At 51.3% G+C, this 16349-nt stretch overlaps 1 protein-coding gene across 2 annotated transcripts in view; it reads left to right on the top strand.

Moving 5' to 3' along the window:
* The first annotated feature begins 1983 nt into the window (after nt 1-1983).
* The window catches only part of LIMD1 (LIM domain containing 1), a 32668-nt gene continuing 18302 nt past the window's right edge, over nt 1984-16349 (top strand). Inside the window, exons 1-3 of one of the 2 annotated variants that reach the window (XM_050892791.1) lie at nt 1984-2463; nt 2506-3163; nt 13595-13696. In XM_050892791.1, coding sequence (XP_050748748.1) covers nt 1984-2463; nt 2506-3163; nt 13595-13696 — 1240 coding nt within the window. Of the gene's footprint in view, nt 3164-13594; nt 13697-16349 lie in introns of both variants that reach the window. The other variant, XM_050892790.1, reaches the window with a different exon arrangement.

The raw sequence follows: 16349 nt of genomic DNA, 5'->3' as shown, positions 1-16349 counted from the left end.
TTTGATAGATGGGATTGCTTGATAGATGGGATGTTTTCCTGATACTGTGTCAAATCTCCAGCACTATTGATCCCTTAAAAACTCAGCAGGCCATGGTTAGTGGCAGCACGTGCTGGGGTCCCCCTTCCCCGGCTCCTGGGGACTGGGGGAGCTCCACTGCTGTGCTTCGCCCTATGCTGGGATTCCTACCTGCCTGCCTTCCCTAGAAGCCATAAAACCCCTTATCTAACCCTGTGCTATCACTGGGCTAACTTTTGCGAGTCCAAAGTTTATCAGCTTATCAGCTCAAGCTCGAGCCTAAGGCTGTCACTGCAGGGACGAGCCTCTTGGTCCTGCTTGGAGCCTCTTTGGAGGCTCCAAACCAATTTGGAGGTTGCTTTGAGAGAAGACAGGCACCTTTTCCAGGGGCTCACAGTGCCGCGATTTTTAAGCACATTGGGCCAAAACTCGCTGGAAGAGTCAGGCTATTTTAGATCTGGCCTCAGTTGCTCAGCACTGCTTTTGTAAGGGAACTGGTCAAAGAGGGGAGGGGATTTTTTTGGTTTCTGACACATTTTGGTCACAGTCCAATTTGCGATTATTAAAGGCAGCGAACTTCCACGTTCCTTAACATCTGGCCCTATCTCCTGGAGCCTGGGGGAGAATTAAAACAACAAGTCCTGGGAATGCAGGACACGTGCCTGGGCCCGTAGGGTCAACTGCACCAGTCGATTTACTCAGAGGCACCACGGCTCCCTACAAACTGGCCTCTCCCCTGAGCCCGGCAGAGATCCCATCGCAGCCCCTCCCTGACCTCCGGGCACCCCCAGCTGGGTTTTGCCACGGAAATTTTGCCACTGGCCGGTGCTGACAGAGGAGAGAGGCTGGGAGGCAAAGTATAGAATCACAAGGGTAAGTCTTTATTCATGCGCATGAGGCGCCCCGCTCACATTGGGGCAGCCCGAATGCGGTTTTACACACGGTTCTTACACCTTTCAAGCGTTCAGGTACACCACCATTTGACCAATCGCTATGTAACACACACATGCCACTGTTTTCCAAAGCAGCTATAATTTTATGACGTCATCATCCATCTGCTTCTTTCTTGATCTGAATGTCCCTGGTCTCGCCACAGCTCCTCGTCTATGATGCTAGATAATGGAGGGGTTTCACAAAGGTGTTGGCAGGGCTGCAATGCTGGTGTTATCTTGGGCATCCAGGGGTATCCTTTGTTCTTCAGGGTGGGGGCTGTCCTTCTCCTTGCAATGAGCTGGGGTCCTTTAGTCACGCTCACTTAAGCGTGACTAAGCAGCATATAATGTAAAATACACCTATGTTAAGACAATTCACACAATTTCCTACTATAAAGACTAAGTGGTACGATAGTTACGGAATGAGATTTTCCTAACAGTTTTTCATGGGGGGAGGGAGGGGACGGCTGTTCTGTCACGACGGGTGGCCGCCGACTTTTCAGCAAGGGTTTTTCGCGAGGGTTTCAGGGCCGGTACGGCCATTCTCCAGGGGAATGTGGCGGGAAAAGGAGCGTGACCCGGAGGAGACAAGGAAAAACACCCTCCTTCCATCATCCGGGAGACTTCATAATCGCCGCGCGCACCCCTTTCCAAGCTCAGCTGCCTTATCCGTCCCCTTCCCAAGCGTTATCTGACACCGCCTATGCTGGATGCAGCGCGCTACGTCTTCGGACCCCCGCGTGACGTCTTTTAATCGCCCGCACACGCAACCACCGCCGACTGGTGACGACCGGTCGCTTCGCGCACCGCGGGGGCGGGGCCAGGAGGCGGGGGGCGGGGGCGAACGCCCCCGCCCCCCGCCTCCTGGCCCCGCCCCCAGCCCCGCCCCCGCCGGGGACGGGCGCGGCGGGAGTGAGACGGCGCGGCGGGACGGAGCGGCCGCCGCGGCCGGCAGTGTCCTGAGCCCGGCGGGAAGGAGGAGGAGGAGGAGGAGGAGGAGGAAGGCGGGGGTCAGCCCGCTAAGCCGGGCGGGATGGATAAGTACGACGATCTGGGTCTGGAAGCCAGCAAGTTCATCGAAGACCTCAACATGTACGAGGCCTCCAAGGACGGTCTCTTTCGGGTGGACAAAGCTGCCGGCAACAACCCCGAGTTCGAGGAGACCAGGCGGGTCTTTGCCACCAAAATGGCCAAGATCCACCTCCAGCAGCAGCAGCAGCAGCAGCAGCAACAGCAGGACGAGATGCTGATGGCCGCCCTGAACGGAGGGGCTGCCTTCAACGCCTCCCGGCCCAGCCCGCCAGCGGCACTGGGTGCCAAGCCGCCCCCGGCCTCTGCCGCCGAGGGGCCGCGCGCGAGGCCGTACGATGGAGGGGAGCGTGGCTTCAGCGAGAGCGGGGCACGTGCCGAGGCCCCGGGGAGCCAGGCCGGGCGCCGGGGCTGGGAAGCAGAGCCCGACAGGATCCCCAGACCGGGGGGCTCACGGCCCGGCACGGGGCGCGGAGAGCAGCAGGCTGGGAGCCCCAGCGACCCCCAGCCCTGCCGCGGTGGGCAGGAGAATGGCAGCGAGGGCAGGTGGGGCGGCGGGGGCCGTGACCCGACGCCAGCTGGGCAGAGGTCCTCCTCTTTCTCACACGCCCGGACCCCCCCGGCACCCTCGGCAGGGACAGAGGAGGGGGCACCGGAGGCCCTGCTGCAGCAGAAGCCCTCCTCCTCGACCCCTTCGGTGCAGCCCGCCCAGGGGTTTTCAGGCCCCGCTGAGCCCTGTGGTCCCAGGGCCAGAGGGGATGGCAACCAGCTGTGGTACCAGGGCATCCCGCTGTCCTTCCCCTCCAGCTCCGTGCCCGCCACCCCGAGCGTGGACTACCAGCACACTGCTGCCTACCCCAGCCCAGCCGGCCACTTCGTGGCACACGGTCAAAACCACCGGCCCAACGGCAGCAGCGTGAGCCCTGAGCCGGGCTCCTCACGCCTGGCCTCGCGCGGGCTGATGGCTCCGGATGCTCCACTGCTGCTTTTTCCGGAGGGCATGAGCGACCTGCGGTCAGACGCCGGGCACCCGGAGGGCTCCAGCACGGTGAAGGTGAAGCTGCCCTGCCAGACCCTCCTTCCACAGCCGGAGCAAGGGCCGTCAGTGGCCGAGCTAAAGCTGGAGGCACTGACCCAGCGCCTGGAGCAGGAGATGGATGCTCGGCCGAAGGCTGATTACTTTGGTAAGGAGGCAGTCCGCCAGTCTGCGTGAAAAGGGTTCGTTGCAAAGTGTCACTGCAGGGTTTGCACCTGCAGGGTTGCGTTTGCCCGTATGCCTGCTTGGTTATGCTTTTTCAGTTGCTTGGGGGTTTTGTTGTTATTTAACTTTTATTTATCGTAGGGACTGGAGGCTCTTCCTCCTGCGACACTTTTTTCTTTAATCCTACCTTGTAAATTTTAAAGCAAAAGTAGTTTAGCAGCTTTGGGGTGGACAGCGCTGAGAAGAAGCTGGAGCAGCTTCTTTTGAAGTGCCCTTCGTTGCCGGCAGGGAGGCACTTAACTTTTCTTGACAGTACTCCTGGTTCTCTGTGTCTTAAAAGTATGCTGCCCGACCACGTGTGGGCTGGAAGGCAGCCGTCCAGCCTGCAGAGGAGTCACGCCTGTGTATGCTGCAGGCACGGAGAAGGGCACAGAGCTCGGGGGGGTTTGCTGGTACCCCCCATGGAGGTAGCCATGGCCGGGCGTGCTTGCGGGATCTCTTGAAGAGGAGTTGCTTGGGGATGGGAAGAGTGGTGGTTTCCCAAACTTGCCAGGATTTCCCCCCCGCCCCCAGGTGCTGGTCCCCATCAGCTGTGAAAGGATCGGTGCATCCAGAAAAACAGGCGGTAGGCACATTCCTCCCTAAATCTTGGGTCTGTGAGTAGTCCAGACCACCACCAGAGGTTATCGCTGGCACTTGGCAGTGAAAAGGGACCGCTTACATGTGAGGATCTCCCAAGGAGAATATTAAATGTCCTGCTTTACTACCCCAGGATGGCAGAAGGTCAGGGGCAAATCGAGCGTTTCCTTTCCCTGCCACGCCACTTTGCAATTCAATAGCAGATGAGATGATAGTTCAGCTTTTGGGAGAAGAAAACCCGAAGTTGCTGGGAAGGCTGAGAACTCCGTGGTTAATTTAACGAACGACAGGAGCAGGTCTAGTGTATGGATTTTCCTCACGATTTTAAACCCCTGGTCACAGAAGTAGAAGCAGGGACGGATTAAGCTCTTCAGCCTGGTGCAGAGGAAGGGTTTGCATCTCAGGCTGCACAGGTGCCGTTGCACGGGGTCCTGTCTGGTGGGGTCGGTGGGTGGCTCAGCGGTGGTCTGCACACACAGGAGCAGCCATGGGCTTCACACCAAGCTTCGGGGACGTAGCTGGAGGGACCACTGAGTGCTCAGTTGCAAATTGCATAACAAAATGTGTTTCTTGGCATCGGGCGGTGGTACTTGCCTGCAGAGGGCTGTGCTGGGATTGTTTATCTTAGTATCTGAGACTGGATTCAGCCTTGTGGCAGGGCAGATGCGTTTTCATTCTGTCACAGAAAGGTAATGTGTTGAGTTGCTGTGCTTGCAGCGTTTTGGCCTGGAAACATGTTTTGGTGCTTTCTGTCTCGTGTGGGCAGCGCACAGTTTGAATGACCTCAGGGAGCCTCCTCTGTGGGGGGCTGAATGCCGTGACAAGGAGCTGATAACGAAGATGGTGCTGGGACAACAGTCTCGTGGGAGGCAGCGCTCAAAAATGGGAATATTTTGCTGGAGGCAGCATCAGCTCCTCTGGAGAGATGTCAGGGGTCTCTTCAACAGACCCTGCTGCGTGCATCTTCTCACAATGCAAGGAAACCAGCTGGATCATACCTCGTCCAAAATGTGCATGGGGATGTGGTGAGAAAGCAGAGGGACCTAGTTGGTGTTTAGATTATTTTTACATTTTTGTCACAAAATAGGGGGTAGTGCCAGGGGGAGGCTTTCATCCTGCGGGAAATTTGTAGTGAAGCAGGAGTAATTCTGGCAGCACGGAGAATCCTGCTGGTCAGGCGGCTGAGTTACTGGTGAGCTTGGTGAGGGAGGAGAGGTGGAGGCTGCCTCATCCCCGGTGAGGTCTTTTGACATCCTCCTGGCAGGAGGTTTTACACCAGGGTGTAGTGTCTGAGAAGTTTGGGAAGGAGGAGAGGGAGAGGGGAAAACAAAATGATGCAGTCATGGCAGAGGAAGAAGTAAAGTTTTGTGGAGCCTCAGCTCTGTGGGGGAAGGCTCAGCAGATCTGCCCTGTGGAGAACCACGGACCAGGAAGGGGCAAGTACAGAGGTAATTTAATTCTGGGCCTCCTCTCCCTTTCTTTCTCACTTTTATTTTCATTTTTTTCACAGTTACCTTACTTCCTTTGGAGGAATAAAGGACCCAGCTGGTCTTCTGAATCTATCTTTGCTATGCCCTACCCTCAAGCTAGCAAACTTTAGGATGGAAAATTAACACTTCTATGCAATAGTGATAAAAAGGATCAACAGTTTGTTTTGTGGCAGACTTTCCCCCAGTGAAGGGAAGTCTAATGCAGCAGCTTTACAGTACATCAGAGCCAGGAAATGAAACCAGGACTGAAGTGCAAATGACCAAAGTATTTTATCTAAAATGCTTTCAGCTCTTCTAATTTTGAGTGCTGCTTTTGTAACAAGGGGATTTTTTTTAAGATGGGTCTGTCTGTCTTGTTAACATACAGTCCTTCAGTCTGTCTCAGTCTGGACCAGATATTTATCATGAACAATTAATTCTGATCACAGCAAAGGAGCTGCTTTTTCCTTCACTGTAAAGAAAGCCTAGGAAAGGATAAGCTAAGGACTAGGCATAACATAGGTAGGATGCTCTGCTGAGGAGTAACAGACAGTTTGGTTATCTGTCAGCACCAGCTTGCTGTACAAAATACTTTTGTCTGCTCAGAGTAGGTATAAGTGAAAGGAAGGAAGCAAACAAAGCCAAGAATTTTCTTTTTTTTTTTTTTTTTTAATAGTGGCCTATGTGTGAGCAGCATGGGCTGCACGTGTCTCTGGAGGAATTTAGGTTCTCCAAGAGTGCCTTTGAAGTGCTGACTTGATTTATGTGCGCTGTCGAGGAGGACATAGGGAGTCTCAGGTATCACCCAGGTCTTAAGCTTGAGGAGGGAAATCCTGAAACTGCTCCCTGGAGAGGCTGGTTCCCATGCAGCAGAGAAGGGGCCCCATGTCCCTGGGAGGTGTCGCTGGAAGCTGTTTTAGGTTGTATTCAGATTTTTGGTGTACCGTTTCCAGGGAACATCCAGGAGTGAGGTGCCTGAATCCCACTGATTTTCCGTGGAGTTGCTTTGGATGCACCAGCCTTCATCTCCACTTGGCGAATGGGAAGATTAATTAAATAGGAGTGAATGGGGGAGTTGCAACTCCTCTGCTAGCACCACCCAGTGCAATGCAGATGTTTTGGATTAGGTGAGGCAGGACCATCCCAAGGACTGGTGCCGGATGAGTTTTCAGGTGAGAGCCGGGCAGGTGCACAACCAAACCGAGCATCTGCCTGCACTGCCTGGAAGTGACTTGGTAGGGGAGAGGCCTGGCTGAGGGGCGTTGGGGTCTGCAGGGAGGTTTTACCATTCTTTTTAGCAGAGCCTGTGGTACCACACAGTTCCTTGGTCTGCGGGCACTGATGGGTGCTTTTAGAGGTGTAACGTGTAGCATCATGTTTTTACCAGCGCTTATTTCATAGAGCTAGATGGAAATCTCCATCTGATGAAGACTGTCTACACCCGTACCAACAGCTTTTTTTAAAACAATTTTTATAAATGGTTTTCTTGTTATAAATATTTGTTAGGTGTTGAGTTCTGGCTTCCTTATTATTTAGAGCAGAGCTGATGATAAGCTGCAGGTATTTTTGGAGGCCCCAGGCATCTTGCTTTGCAGTGAAAGACTGGGATGCTTCCCAGCAGTTGGGCAGAGAAGATCTCGTAGCGAAGTCTGCAGATTTCTTTTCCCCTTGGCAGAAGCAGAGCAGTAGCCGAATCGCTGAACCCTGTGGAGACCTGGAACCCCACCACCTTTGAATGGGTGTGATCAGCTCAAAGGCAAGCAGCGCTCTTTCGAAGTCTTGTGCATAGTGAAGTTAGTGTTTTCGCACTGCCGAAACCACAATTTGTTTAACTTTAAGGCTGTAAACACCTGCGGACGTTACCGAACCCTGATGATGATGGTGCACCAGAATGCTTCAGTGGCAATGAGGGTAATTTCAGAGCTGCCGAGTGGAGAATTTCTGGTTAAAATGAAAGTTCTTCTGAGGTTTGTTTTGTACGTGGGTGATGATAATGGTGTCGTTTCCACTGGGAATGAGCGGAGGTATCCCTCGCTGCCTGCTCCTGGGAGAGCACTGCGGCTGGAAGGAGATGCCTGCCTGCAGCGGAGAGGAGAGGGAGGCAGGGCGAGGCAGGTCCTGGTGGAACAAGGAAAGCTGGAAGGATCACGGCACGTGGACTAGTGGATGTGTGCAGATTGCAAAGCTTATCTCACTGCAGGGAACCAAGCAAATAAGTATTTGCCTGGGATGTGGCTCTTCAAGATTACAACAGTATGCACTTCTCCTCCCTTCCTCTTGGGAGCTCAGCTGGGTTTGCAAGCTAAGGAAAAATCTACCAAAAGGAAAGAAAAAGGAAGGAGTTGAGGCAGAGGAGCAATAGGTCTTTCAGCCAGGATACTGTGGCAGTGGGGACTGAAAGGAATAAGGAGCCTCATTCATGTGGCACTGGAGTTAACATAATCTCTGACATCGCTGTAAGGTACTTAAAATGTCACTGACGTGAGTTTGATGGCATTTTTGTACTTTGCTGGCAGTGTGTACATGACTGTCTACAGCAAAGTTGGGGGTCAAGAACATGTCATGCAAAAACGGTACAGAAAAATTGCATTTACAAACTCTGTGGTTCTTTGGGCAGGGAGTACCTGTACATCTTTGCTACCATTAAGTGACAACCAGGTTGCCCAGTGGTGAACGGGACCAAACTGACAGGTTTTCCAGGCACTCGGTCTCACACGGGCCTCCAGATCTCCTTGAAATCAACTCTCCAGCAAAAGCGATTGCACAGTAGTGGATAACAGCATAGCGAGGCACACAATGTGTCTAATTTAGAGTTTGATGTAGAAATGACTTGGTTAAGGTGAGCCATGGGGAGGTGGCATCAGGTTCTGGAGAAGGTCTGAAGTAAAACCCGAAGAACTGAGCATCACATTGGATATGACAGGGTGAAGTCTTTTCTCAGTCTTTGAAAACTGTGTGTGCAAGTGGAGGGCTTGGTTCTCCTGGAATAAATAGGTGGGTTGGAAACTGGTACACCAGCTTTCCTCTTACCTTGTTCCCCTTTCTTGCTCTGACGGGGAGGACCCTTGTGAAGGTACAACTTCTGCCAAGAGGCATCAGTGTCTACTTCTGGATTAGCCATGTGCATGTCTGGGTAGATGGGAAAGATGATACCAGAGGTATTTACGTGCAGAGGCTCTGGGGTTTTCTTCTAAATGCAACTGGGGATTCTTCAGCATAAATCCAGCCTCTGGTAAGGAAGGGGCAAAAAACAGTTACGTGTGATGGAGAAGAGTCAAGCTGATCGTGGAAATGTGGCTTGCATGGAGTCAGCGGAAGGGGTAGGACAGACTTACTCTTCCAAGTGCTGTTTCTGGATTAGCTATGTATGCAGACCCACACCACCAGAATCATCCTGCCACTGCATTCCTCTTATCTGGGACCGGATTGACGTGGCAAGGAAATCTCACCGCTGAAGCAGCATACCATCACATTTGGAAATTAAGCGACAGTCTTTGCAAACTCAACCAGGAGCACGTGTAGGAAAGCTTGGCTGTCCTGGATGTTGCTGATAAGGGGGATGCTGCTGAAAAGAAGGGGGAAGCTGCTGGAAAAACCCACAACTGTGTTCTTGATTTGTAGACAGATGATGTCTGGCATGTGGAAATAAATCATACCGACCAGTAAGTACCTGAGCTCCTTCTGGTGAGTGTGAAATAGCAACACTTAGAGGAAAAAATGTCTCTAAAGGCTTTGAGTTTGGCGGTAAATGAAAATGCACTTGTTGAACTTTGAGGGTGGGACTGACACTTCAGACTGAGCACCAGGTTCGCTTTCATTTGTGACAGCCCTTGAGGTCTGCATCAGACCTGTTTGATCTCGTGAGCCGAGGCTGTTCTCCATGGCAGCCCTCGTTCTGCTTTGCAGTGCCGAGATGGAGTACAGCGAGCGCTGGGAAGTGGCTTACAGGGCATGTTTTCGGTCCCAGCTCTGCCCCAAAGGTCCCTTTGTTCAGGCGCTCAGCTGCAGCGCGGGTGGTTGCTTGCCGCATGATGCGAAAGGGAACAGAGATTTCTTTGTTGTCCGGGGCCTGGCTGCCTTGCCGGCAGAAATTGAGCCGAAATCAGCAGTTTCCATCCCTTTCCCTTTCCAAATCTGGCTACCATTCTGCTGGTGTGCTCGAGCGTGAATTCACCGGTGCTGCGCATGTGCGGTGCTTCGGGCTTGTCATCCTGGTGGCAAAAGAGAAACCTTTCATTTTTCCTTAATAACACCTTAATAACGTCATCTGAGGTTAAAAGCTGTAATTTCGGAGGGGATATCTGCTCAGATCGGTGCTTGCATAAGCACTTGTTACGTGCAGCTAAGTAACTGAGTGCAGGAATTGGGCATCTTGCTGAGCCGTGGCTACTCGGGATCCCTCTGCTTTGAGCTGAGGACAGAAGTTTTTGCTAAAAGCTGCTCTATACCAAGAAGATTACCCAGAGCTGCTGACTAGTGTCAGCAGCATGTGGGGCTGGACTGATGCTGCTGACATTTTAACTCTACGCCCTGGCTGGCAGAAAGCACGCTCAGCACTGTTTCGGGCAATAGTTGTCGGAGCCCGTTTCGCGGCAGGATGGGGTTGGATGTGGCCTGTGCTGTGCTGCCTTCCATCAGGCTGGCTTCGTACACGTGTTGCCAAGCTCAGTGACTGGCCGCCGTCAGCAACAGGTATTGCTTTTTTCTTGCGTAGCCTAAGCCGAAAGAATGGGATCATTGTGGCAGCAAGGAGTGAACGGCAAAAAAAAAAAAAAAGTGGAAAGGAAAAATCAATAAAAATCACCTTTTTTTCCCCTTTCAGGCCAAGTGTGCTGAGAGTCAGAGATGAAGGCTCAAGTATGTTGCTTAAAATACTTCAGAATATTATATTTGGAAGAAGCAAAGACTTATTTCTAGAATAATTCCAATTGCTACTGAGATTTAATTGGCTTTCAAGTAAGATTTAGCAGATACAAGTAAAAACATAAACTATACACAGATTTGCCATAATGCCATTTTTCAATTGTCAGCCTTGCCACAGGACATCTATAAATATTTATAGCATGGCTGGTTATTACATAGTTGGGTAACCTAGCATATTACAGTTTTTACAGACAACATTGTCAGTTTATTTTAAAAGCCCTTTCATTCTGTGACTTTATTTTCCGTGTTTTAAGGGCCTAAATATTTAAAGAAGAGGATAAAAGGGTTAAGCGGGGGATGAAATGGAGCATGTACTGAAAGCAAGGAGGAAGGATGGTGGGGGTGGCTGAGGGGCGGGAGATGGAGGAAAGTTTGGGTACAGTTGCGGGAGCCTGGGCAGCTCTTGCAGGATCTGGCCGGACTATCATCTGTCCCGTTGGGGAAACCACAGGGGCAGTGCCTATGTTCTGAAGGTTAAATGGGATGGACAGGAGACAGCAGAGGCAATTTCTGTCCTCCATGGGACTTGCGTTAGGGTATTCTATAGTGGCTTTAGATGCCTGCCAGCATTTTTACCGAGCGCTACGCCTGCACTCAAGTGCTGTGCCTTCTGCCTCCTGCTTCTTCTTGCTGCTCATCCATATTCAGTGTCACCCGGCTGCTTTCTGGAAAGGAGGAAATCAGAGCACGCTGGTGATTTTTTCTGGAGCAGCCGCTCATTGGCACGGAGAAGGGGAAAATGCAGCACTTGCAGTGCAATAAATACATTGGTTCCGTGGAAAGCCTGGTGAGTGTCGTGGAAAGAAGGCTTCCAGCAGCAAAATTGGCAGGTTTTCTGCTCTCAAAACTTTCTGCTCGGCATTGCTATAGTCAAGAGGGAATTTTGCGATGTAGCCATTAGCTCTTGCGTCAGACAATTGCACAGCATCTCAGGCTGCTGCTGAACGTATGTGTTCCTGGGAGAACACATCCATTTGAAAAGCCAAATTTTCTTATCTTTGTCTTGTCTTTCCTTTTTTTTTTTCCTTTGTAATGCCTGTATGATTTATCTTTTGCTTTCTTACAATGTCTCTTTCAGTAGATGAGATAAATCTGCTTGGTTCAAAGAGAACCAGCAAGTTTTGCTAACTTGGTGCCAGTCTGCGTGCTGGGGTGGACCCGCAGCCAAGCTAGCATTTCAGTTCAGGTTGGATTTGGACAAAACAGAGTAGTAACTCATTATTTTCTGCAGCCTTCTGTCCAGGTTTGTGTCAGTTCGGACTCTGGCTCTGAGTGCAGTGGGGCTTGGAGCAGCGCTAGGATGGCTTTCGGCGTGCTAGTTGAGTGCACGCAGGCAGCTGCAGCACAGAGAGCCAGGTCTGCTCTGTGAAAATGAAGTGTCTGCTTTTCAGCAGCCGTGTGCACGCTGCTGCAAAGGGCTCCTCAGCGTTTTTATCCCTGTAGTGTGAAAACTGACGGCCGCAGCTATCGGCTGCAGGAAGAAATTGTTAACCACCCTGGGAGTGCCAGCGTGGTGCTGCCAGACTTGGGAGTTACTTTTCAGCGCTGTCATAAGTACATTGGGTTTCTTCCTAACTTTCACCAGACCTTTCCAATTACTCCAGAGCTTGTGGTGCCCCGAAAGAAGTGAAGTTTTGTTAACCACAGCATGACTAAGGATCTCCAGCAAGATGGTGCTGTCCCTCTTCTTGGGCTTGTAGGAGCGAGATGCGACCCAACAGTCCCTACCCGAGGGAGTTTAAGAGCTGGGGTGAATGAGACTGAGCAGTGGTAGAAGGAGAGACCTGGAGGTGAAATCACATCCACAGGGTTGTCATGGACCGGAGACAGAAGCACATCTTCTGTTTGTCCTTCACACTGCCTGTTTTGGGTAGATCCATGTTTATTTGCTTAAACACGGATTGAAGTTGCTCATTTAGAGGTAGTTAAAGGGTGATGCTGCTTTAAAACCGGTCTGTCGCAATCACAGGGTAATGCCTGAAGTAAGTAAACTGGCTCGATGTGTCATTTTCCTTGGACAAGGACTTTCTCTCCCTGGCCGCCACTAATAGTGGTTTTGGGTGACCTCGCTGCACTTCTCCCTGCAAGGTGGAGGGAGCAGGTCCTGCTAGTGGATGCCGTCAAGGGTGTGGAACTCAGCTGTAGCTTCTTACTCCGTTATCAAAATAGTTTTACATGGAAATGTGGTGAGATTTGAGAGGCCCTAGGTGAACACACAACACCCTTTGTGAACCAGTGCTGAAGTCTTCTCCCTGCGGTCCCTCCCCACCCCACTGCACATCTGCCCCGTTGCCACTATTCCCAGCCCCAATCAGGCAGGTCTGTGCCTGGAGTGTCCCAGAGGCTTCCTTGTGGGGTGGAAATCCTCACCCTACACTCTCTGCCTGGCCCAGGTTTTGGATTGGAGCCCCACAGCAGGATGGGTGCTGGTGGAAATGTGCTTGGCTCTGCCGGCAAGAGACTGAGCTGAACAGCTAAGCGCGGTCATCTTCTCCCTCCTCTGGAGCTCCAGAGCTGACCCTGGTCTTTAGGTGATGGTGGTGGCGGGAGAGCCTGGGTGTGAGGAGCAGCTTGGACTTGCACCTGGGACAGCTTATAGCCAAAAGTTGACCGTGTGTGCTTCCCCTGGCACTCCTTCACCCCACAGGCCGCCTGAGAGTCAGCCCCCCTTGGCTGCCGCTACCAGCAGGTATCCTCTCCTTAAAATGGACTTCTTTCTTGCCTTGTCCTGCAAGCGGTGAGAGGAACATCTGGGCAGGTTACGTGGTCTGTAGGTAGCACCTGCGTTGGGTCTCTGTTCAGACGTGACTGACAGAAGGAAGAGAGGTAGGTGTCAGGTAGTCCAGCTCTGTTTCGGTGGGAAATCCTTAGGGCCTTCAGCAGACGCGACCGGGGTCTGAAATTGATGAAGATTTAAAGGGGCTAAGTGAAGAGGTGTGTTTTCCTCACATCGGTTGCAACCAACAAGCTTATTTTATGCAGTAAGTAGCAGGAACTATAGGTCTGTGAACAGCCCTGAGGACCCCTTACTACCACCCAGGCTTTTGGGAGGGTCCGTAAGTGGTTTTAAATGTATATAAAGGTTGTGGGGAAGGATGGGAGAAGGAAGGAGATGTCACTGTAGCCAAACAGGGTTCTTCTGCAGTTTACTTTTTTGCGAAAGGCTTTTGCCGTGGAGGTTTGATGACCGTCATGACCACTGTTAACAGCATCTCCCAGGGCGGGTGATGCCAATGTCACCTACATCTTGTGGCTTCAATGAACCACCTGGTCCTAAGCTGCCAAGCAACAATGCTGAATTACAGGTGTGGTCACCCAGCCAGTGATCCCAGCTGCCCTGCCGGGTCCTGCTTCTGACCTCTGTCTCCCTCTCTCTCTTCCAGGCACCTGCGTGAAGTGCAGCAAGGGGGTGTATGGAGCAAACCAGGCTTGCCAGGCCATGGGCAACCTCTACCACGATGGCTGCTTCACCTGTGGAGCCTGCAGTGAGTACCACCTGCCTGGCCTGCCGCCGGTGCTGCCGGTGCAGGGCCCTGGGGCAAACTCTTCAGGCTTAACATTTTTCTGGTGTAAAAGGGGAAAAAAAGGAGGTGGTTATTGAATTATCTGCCATCTGGAGTCTGCTGCAGCTGTATGTCTTGGTGATGGTGATTGCTGTTTGCTTTTGAAAGGATTCTTGCAAGGCATGTAGAAAAGATATTTTGGATTGTGCTGGCCATCTGCCTTCTGGTATGGGGGATGGTTGTTTTCATTCCTCTGCCTCTCAGCTACAGCCACATTTTCTTACTTGTAAGAGTATTTTTTCAAAGTGGCAGTGAATATGCCTTAGCTAGCATGTAAAGGTTTTTCATTTGTCATGTGAGACTTTACAGTCATTCTGGCCTTTCCATCTGCGGACCCCAGGGAGAGCCGCCGGGTCGGCGCCGTGCCGAGTGCGCAGGCAGGGTGCAAGCATCGGCAGCGGGTTCTGTGAGTGCCAGGGACACCTTTTCAGATGGAGCTGCTGCACGGTTGGTCCCGAGACTTTTTTTTCACTGCGTGAATTACTTTTACTCGCTAAAATAATTTTCCCCTTCTGAGGGACCTCCGGTCAAAGCATCTAAGTACATGCATGACCCAGGTTACACATCTTGTTTGTTCTTTCTCCGGAGAAATGGAGACATGCCCCGAGATGAGGGGCATGTCTCTGCCAGCTTGCTTTCTGGTTATTGCAGGGAGGGAGCTGGTTATTGTGCCAGAGGTATCAGGCTGGGAGCAGCGATGATGAGCCCTGTGAAATCTGCCTGAAAAGTGGGGTAAATAGTTCAGCTGGCCCCGCTGAGCTCCCTGCCACTTGTCAGACCCACATCTGAAGCTTGCTGGAGCATACAGCATGCTGCAATGTGTGGATCCTCCTAAGTGGCTTTTCGAGGAGGTCCATGATGGAGCTGGCGTGAGGAACAGGCCACTTGATTTCAAATTGTGGCTGTGTTTGTAAGACAGTGGTTTTTCTCTTTTGTTATGTTTAACTCTAGGGCTAGTAGCATATTTTTAGAAATGTAGCTGTATATGTTGGGGCAGGAAAAAAAAAAATAATCCTTCTGGTGCTTTTGTATATATGAGTTTGGTTTTTCCAGATGAGTCTTAGGGTTTTTCTCCTGTGTTGTGGTTAGAGTTGTAAGCTCATCAGGACTGCATGTGTTTTATTTGGAGCTGTAAAGTGGGAATAAATATAGAAAGATGTGTATGCTTTTTAATAATAGCTTGAACCTTGAACTCTGGTCGTTTCCCAGCTGTCCAACACCAGCTGCCTTGCCTCACCTATGTTTTCAGTAGAGCACTTCACTGTCATCTGACCGAAGACAGGAAAATTGAAAGAAAAAGTGGTGTTTGCACGTGGTGGCAGTTTCCTAAACGCTCAGAAGTCAGTAGCTCACTCTTTTGTCCTCTCTTATAAATTAATTCGAAATATTCTCCCACGGAGAGGATTCCTGGCTGCAGCCGGGGCTTTGCTTCAGGGACCTCTCGCCCTCCATGGCTGGGCAGCCTCCGAACTGCCCTTGCACACAAAGCTCCTGTTAAAAATAATCCAGCAGCAGGTTCGAGCTGTCTTGAATTTCTAAAATGTCTACTGTGCAACTGGTGCTTTAGAAAGAAACACTTTCAATCCTCCTTTTAGACTGGATTTTACCATCTTTATTTGGAGACCAGTGCTAGAGAGGTACTTGTGGTTGCAGAGGTATCAGTGGTTACTTCCGTTTATGTTTGTTTGTGTTTGGTTAAAAAATAGCTTAATCCCATTTCTAATGAAGTGGGTTGGTGAGGGCTGAAAGAATAGCTATTTGCTGCTTATTCTAAAAGGCAACCCTTTCCAAAGGTTTCCAATACAAGACAAAAAGGTATGGGTGTCAGGTGAGACTTAGAAAGATGGAAAGAAGCGAAGTTTAGGAAAGTGAAGCCCATTTTCTCTCTTACCCAGGCTGTAACTGAGAAATGTGCTGAGGAGATGTGCTGGGGCAAAGGGCTTCAAATGGAAAGTAAAAAAAAAAAAAGGCTAGTGAAAATGATGGGGGGGGGGAAGAAAGGGAGGGGAGCAGTAATAATATTTCTCTGAGTAGAAAATACTGTATTTCCATACGAGATAAAAAAGAGGAATGCAAGTCACAGGAGTATGAGCGAGAGCCTAATTCAGCTTGTTACGTGCAGGAGAGTAGTCACTCATGAAAGCTCAAGTCCTTCCCCCTGGGGCAGAGGATGGAAACTGGACGGTGTGTGGAGGATGTTAGGACGATGTCTTAGTGCTGGAGGATGGCACTAAGATGGAAGCTGGACGCAGCGGCGGCCAGCAGGACGGCACGGATGGATGGAGAGGAGGGTGTGTGGTGGCGTGGGATTCCCAGCACTCGAAGGAGAGCAGCGCCGGAGGAAGGCCTCCGCAGTAGTGGTGTTTCCCTCACGTGCACGCACCTCTACGAGTGGCAAGGCTCACAAGAAACCCTCCAGTGCAGGGGGTGGTTTCCTGCGCTGCCCCTGCGGTCTGCAGGGCCTTCATGCACCAGTTGCTTGCTCCAGGGCTTTGCCGCCTGGCTTGTTGTGCTTGTAAAGGCGTAGCTGGGCTGACTTTCTGATTCATCAAGCCTCTTTGCATTGCAGCTGCTT

This window comes from Gymnogyps californianus, chromosome 2 (genome assembly GCF_018139145.2).
Source record: "Gymnogyps californianus isolate 813 chromosome 2, ASM1813914v2, whole genome shotgun sequence".
Lineage (NCBI taxonomy): Eukaryota > Metazoa > Chordata > Aves > Accipitriformes > Cathartidae > Gymnogyps > Gymnogyps californianus.
This window is presented reverse-complemented; position numbering and strand designations above follow the sequence as displayed.